General features: G+C 56.9%; 1 protein-coding gene across 5 annotated transcripts in view; it reads left to right on the forward strand.

Annotated features, from left to right (window-relative positions):
* TMEM63B (transmembrane protein 63B) overlaps positions 1-5,035 on the forward strand; it is a 29,674-nt gene extending 24,639 nt beyond the window's left edge. For all 5 annotated transcript variants that reach the window (XM_017957888.2, XM_009205268.3, XM_003897656.2 and 2 more), the window contains 7 exons: positions 61-126; positions 1,323-1,485; positions 2,071-2,176; positions 3,150-3,317; positions 3,568-3,683; positions 3,857-3,937; positions 4,184-5,035. In XM_017957888.2, the coding sequence (XP_017813377.1) occupies positions 61-126; positions 1,323-1,485; positions 2,071-2,176; positions 3,150-3,317; positions 3,568-3,683; positions 3,857-3,937; positions 4,184-4,375 (892 nt within the window). In that variant the 3' untranslated portion in view covers positions 4,376-5,035. The remainder of the gene's footprint in view (positions 1-60; positions 127-1,322; positions 1,486-2,070; positions 2,177-3,149; positions 3,318-3,567; positions 3,684-3,856; positions 3,938-4,183) is intronic.
* Positions 5,036-6,105: the final 1,070 nt, after the last annotated feature.

Genomic DNA, 6,105 nt, shown 5'->3' on the forward strand with positions numbered 1-6,105 from the left:
TTCCCTGGTGTTTCTGCACCACTCCAGCCCCCACCCCATCTCTCCTGTGCTTCCCTCCAGCCTGGACCTCTTCTTCCGCTGGCTCTTTGATAAGAAATTCTTGGCGGAGGCAGCTATTCGGTTTGAGTGAGTGACTGGGGCCCCTGGGGAAGGAGACCAGCCGGCAGGGATGGGTATGCTTGAGAGACATTGCCAGTGCCATGGGAGGGTGCAACAAAGCTTCCAACCCCTGGAGGGGGAATAAGAGAGAGGATCTGGCGGGGTTACCCCACAGGCACCCACAAGGTGTCTCGGGTGTGTATACATGGTAGAAGTCCCTGGGGTCTGTGTTGGTGTTCACTCTCTGTTAACTGTCTGGATGCTAAGATCACCCTCAAGGTAGATTTGGGGCTTGGGGGTCCACATTCTGGTAGTTTCTGTGGGGGTATCTTGTACCCATATTCTGGGACTAACATTGGGCGTCTCTGGAGTTCCACTTCGGAGGTTTGGGGAGCCATCTCTAGTGAGATCTTGGTCATACTTAGGGAGTGACTTGGAGGCTACCAGGGGTATCCCTGAAGGTCTCTAGAGCCCATATTTTTGGGTATCTGTGGAAGGCTGTTGGCCTTATAACTCTGGGGGTGTCTGTGGCAGGGGTGCTAAAGGACTTACACTTCGGGGTGTTTAGCGGTACAAGTTCTGGGAACATCTCTAACATTTCAGGCTTTTATTGAGGGGGTGCCGATGGAGTTCTGTATGGGCATCTTTGGGAATCATGTGAGGATATATTAAGGGTCATGCATCATGGCTGTGGGCACAGACTCTAGGGGTTTTGCTCTAGGCCATCTGTGGTGATCTTGACTCACACTTGGGGCATCTCAGGCACTGACAAAGGTTCCTGGGCTCCCCCAGAGATGTCGGGGGAAGGGTCTCAAAGCTTGTTTGTGGAGGTATCTGAGGTTCACGTCACACTCTGGGGGTAACTGGAGTTATGGTCATAGTGGGGGAATCTTCTGGGTGTTCCTGGGGCTCAGCCTTTGGGTTGAGGGTCTCACTGGGTTGTCTTTGGGGATCCTGGACAGTTCTCTTCTGAACGATCTGGTAGCCTTAGGTGGTCTTGAGCACTCTCCATGGCTCTTTATGAGGCACAAGTTCTGGGAGCTGTCTGTTACCACTCTGTCTCTGGGGGGAACGGGCACAGGTACTTGGGGGGCTAAGCTGGGGGTGTCCACATGGAAGAAGCATGTTGGTGGTGGAGGTGTGGGGTGCTGTAGTTCTGGCAGTGGGCGGGCCGCCACCGGGTCACCCCAAGGGTGCAGTGCTGGAGCACCTGGTGCCCGCAGGTGTGTGTTCCTGCCCGACAACGGCGCCTTCTTCGTGAACTACGTCATTGCCTCAGCCTTTATCGGCAACGCCATGGACCTGCTGCGCATCCCAGGCCTGCTCATGTACATGATCCGGCTCTGCCTGGCGCGCTCGGCCGCCGAGAGGCGCAACGTGAAGCGGGTACGGCCGCCTGGGGCAGCAGCGGCCCGCACAGCGCCCCCTGGTGGCCCAACAAGAAACAGCAGCCATCGCGCTAGGGTTGAGGGGCACAGGAGGGCTGAGACCTGGGGAGTCCAGTTGACTCACGGTGGCTCCGGGCCATCCCCTTCCCATATCTGGGGCCTTCGTATTCCACCATGGGTGGACATAGGTAACCCTGAAGGCCCCTGCCGGTTCTGACAGTAGCATTCTATGATGGGAGTTGGGGAGATCTGGGTCCCTAGCACTAGGGTCCCTCTGTCTTAATAAGAGGGCTCTGGGCATCCCACTCCCAAGTCCACCCAACTCTTACCCCCTACCTGCCAGGCCCCGACCCCTTGAAGGCCCCTTTCCATGCCCCATCACTGCAACCGCCGTGAGCCTCCTCTCAGCCATAGCCCCTCTCTCCATCTGCTCTGCCCTACCCAACCCTAGACATTAGGTCCTGTTCCCCATGGCTTCTTTTCTGGCCCCAGAGGTCCTGGCTCCCTTCCCCCTCCCTCCTTCCCTGCCCCTCTGGTCAGTCCCTGCCTCCCTGAGCCATCCTCCTGCCCATCTCCCCCCCAGCATCAGGCCTACGAGTTCCAGTTTGGCGCAGCCTACGCCTGGATGATGTGCGTCTTCACGGTGGTCATGACCTACAGTATCACCTGCCCCATCATCGTGCCCTTCGGTAGGCACCGCCGCGCCGGGACCTGGGCCCTGCTCGGGGGGACCCAGGACCTCACCCTCTCCACTCTAGGAAGGCAGGCCACCCCGAGTGGACAGGGCCCGGCTGGGAGACCGGCCCCTCGGGGCTCCCGCCCGGTCCCTGGCTCAGTCTGGGGCCTGGCCTGTGGGGAGGAGGGGGAGAGCCATCAGCTCAGGCCAGACCCAGCTGGCATGTGGTCCCCAGGGCAAAGTCACCCCAACATGGCCATACTCACCCACACCTGTGCCTTCCCTCAGTGGGATGTGCTTGGACACAGATCACATATGTGCTGACATGTTCACACACACTCCCACACAGGCATCCATGTGCACACTTGTACACCATCCTGTAAACTCAGGAAAGACCTGGATTCCAGGGTGGGACAAGTCCTTGCCACTCATGGAGATAGTCTGCTGTATCTGAACTATGTGACTTGGCCAGGTCCCTCCTCCTTTTTGAAGTTTAGCAGTTTCTCTTTAACCATCACCCCCACTGGTAGCCTCTACTTTCCTCCCCAATAACATCCTAACTCCTTAACCAACCCTCCCTGGTTATTGAAGGCTCCAAGTTCCCAAACTAACTTCCTTGTCCTCATTAGAAACTCCCTATCCCTCAACCTGTAGGGAAATAGAACTTGTCCCTTAATTTATACTTACCTGTTTAGGGACAGGGATAGAGAAAAATGATATGGGTTTTAAGAAGATGCTTGTTGATCCAGATGACTAGATTTCCAGTAGTAGAATTCCCAATGAGGAGTGCAGAATGAAGGGGTTGAAGCGGAGGAAGCTGAAGTTCTGTGATCAGGCTGGGGCATGGGGCACTATCCCGTCCTGGGGCCCGGGCAGGAGGAGGGGGTCAACCCTTCGGCCTTCTCAGGACCGGGACAACCTGTGACAGACACACAAAGGTTCGGCGGCACTGGTTCCGAGGTCAGGGCCCATGTGGCTTCCCTTAGGGCTCATGTACATGCTGCTGAAGCACCTGGTAGACAGGTACAATCTCTACTACGCCTACCTGCCGGCCAAGCTGGACAAGAAGATCCACTCGGGGGCTGTGAACCAGGTGGTAGCCGCGCCCATCCTCTGCCTCTTCTGGCTACTCTTCTTTTCCACCATGCGCACGGGTGAGGGATCCCTACCCAGGGAACGGGGGCGCGAACAGAGGGGATTCCAGCCGGAGTCCAGGCAGAGCAGGCCACAGGAGAAGCCGCATGGCTGGGGGTGGCAGGCAAGGGGCCTGGGAGAGGCTGGGACCAGGCTGTAGCACCTGGGAGAGTGAGGACTGCATTGAGAGAGTATCAGAAGCTGGGGTGGGGAGGCCATGGGGGTACCCACAGGAGATAGCAACCCCATTCTTTGCCCCCCCAACACCAGGGTTCCTAGCTCCCACATCTATGTTCACATTCGTGGTCCTGGTCATCACCATCGTCATCTGTCTCTGCCACGTCTGCTTTGGACACTTCAAATACCTCAGTGCCCACAACTACAAGGTGTGGGGCAAGGGTGGCAGGGGGGATGGCTGCGGGCAGGAGCTCAAGGGGATACAGACGGTCCCAGGGCTGGCAAGGGCTGAGGGCAGTACCAACAGGGCCAAGCGGGCATGGGGCCATGATCAGGGATGAGGACATGCCCCCACTTCCTGACTCATTCTGGGCTCCTCAAGATTGAGCACACGGAGACAGATACTGTGGACCCCAGAAGCAATGGACGGCCCTCCACTGCTGCTGCTGTCCCCAAATCTGCGGTGAGTGCCCTCAAGAGTTGGGAGGGGCCTCTGACAGACTCAGCCTCAAAGCTCAGTGTTCCCTTAGTCCTGCAGAAAGGGGGAGCTGTTCCAGACCCCATGGGGGCAGGGAGAGAGCTGGTCTCCCTGGAGGGCTGCCCCCGCCTCCCAGGGCCCTGCCCACTCTGCTGTCCTACAGGCCCTGGTGTTCCCCCCATCCATGAGGGGTAGCTGTTCACCTTGCCCCTATTTCCTCTCCCCCTTCAGAAATACATCGCTCAGGTGCTGCAGGACTCAGAGGTGGACGGGGATGGGGATGGGGCTCCTGGGAGCTCAGGGGATGAGCCCCCATCGTCCTCATCCCAAGATGAGGAGTTGCTGATGCCGCCCGACGGCCTCACGGACACAGACTTCCAGTCTTGCGAGGACAGCCTCATAGAGAATGAGATTCACCAGTAAGGGGAGGGAGGGGCCCTGGAGGCCACATCCTGCCCCACCCCACCCCTACTCCCACGGACACTAAAACGCTAATAATTTATTAGATCTAAAGCCCCTTTCTCCCCAGCCCCTGCTTTCATTAAGGTATTTAAACCTGGGGATTTCACCGCTCTCCCCCATGATGGAGGGAGGCAGGGAGCCCCCCAACCTCAGTGAGGAGAGCCCCGAGCCGGCCCCGGGGCAAAGGGGTGCAGAGGGAGTTCCCCCAGATCAGTACCCCCCACCCCTCCCCAGCTAGTAGCATGACCAGGAAAGAGTTAATGAGAGCCGAGAGGAGTACCCGGTGCGCCTGGTGCTGGTGGCTGGAGACCTGGGGGACAGGTGGATCTGGGGCTGTCCCCGCCGCCCGCCGCCCCGGTTTTTTCCACCCCACAGTTCCTCCTGGGATCCAGCCCTCCAGGGAAGTGGAGCCTCCAGCCCCTAGGGGATGCATGAGAGGGGAGGGGGTGCTGAGTGGGAGGAAGAATCAGGCTCAGAGCTGGGGTGGCCTGGGGGTGGGGGTGGGCAAGGCTGACACTGGAAAATGGGTTTTTGCACTGTTTTTTTTGTTGTTGTTGTTTTGGGGTTTTTTTGTTTGTTTGTTTTTTTCCTTTAAAATAAAAACAAAGAGAAAAGCTCTGAGGCAGGTGTCTGACTTGAGCTACCCTGGGTACCTGGACTGGGTCCCCACCCTCCTATCTGGAGGTATCTGTGTGACCCTAGGCAAGTTGCATCATACCTCTGGACCTCACTTTCCTCATCTATAAAATGGGAATAGCAATGTCATGGCCTCTAGCTGTTTTAAGGATTAAATAAGCAGGAAGTTCTTAGCCCAGTGTTTGGCACATAATAACAAACCATAATTAATATTCTCATAGATGAGGAGATTGAGTCCCAGAAAGGAGAAAGGGGGAGGGTTCACCCGAGGTCGGCTCCTGTATCGGAGCTTGGAACAAGGTTCTCTGATCCCACTGGGTGCTCTCACACCTGTTCTGTGCCTGATTAGTACCAGGCAGGGCTGAGGGGCACTGGGATAACCTGAAAGTCCCTGTCCTCAGCCATCACACACTCCAGAGAAGACTGTACTCCGGAGCAGAGTCTTAGCTCAGAGCATTCCCCGTTTCCGGTGTGGAGGTGGGACATGTGGTCAGACCAGTGGCCTAACCATGCCAGATTGGGGCCAGGCAAGGAGAGTGTTGTAGGTGGAATCATGTCCCCCAAAAAGGCATGTTGAAGTCCTGGCCCCCAGTACTTCAGAATGTGACCTCATGTGGAAACAGGGTGGTTGCAGATATAATTCGTTCAATTAAGATGAGGTCATACTGAAATGCATGGGACCCTGCCCCCATATGACTGGTGTCCTTAGAAGAAGAAGAGACACAGAGGAGGGTGCCATGTGAAGACAGCAACACAGGAAAAATGCCGTGTCAGTGAGAAAGGGGGTTTTGGGAATGAGAAGGCTTTCTGGATGTAAAGGTCAGGTTGGTGTGGTGTCAGGGACAACCCCTCCTGGAAACCTGGGGCTGAAAGAAAGGGACTGGGACCTACCCTGATGGGATGACCATGATACAGTGAGGACAGCCAGGCTGGTGGAGTCTGCACGAGGCGGGGGTGCTGGGTCATCTGTCCCTAAAGCGGGTAGCCCTCAGCTGGGTAAGGGGCTAGGTTACTGAGAAGGAGAAAAGGGAAGGCAGCTGTTAAACGGGCTGCTG

Source organism: Papio anubis, chromosome 6, assembly GCF_008728515.1.
Source record: "Papio anubis isolate 15944 chromosome 6, Panubis1.0, whole genome shotgun sequence".
NCBI classification, from domain to species: domain Eukaryota; kingdom Metazoa; phylum Chordata; class Mammalia; order Primates; family Cercopithecidae; genus Papio; species Papio anubis.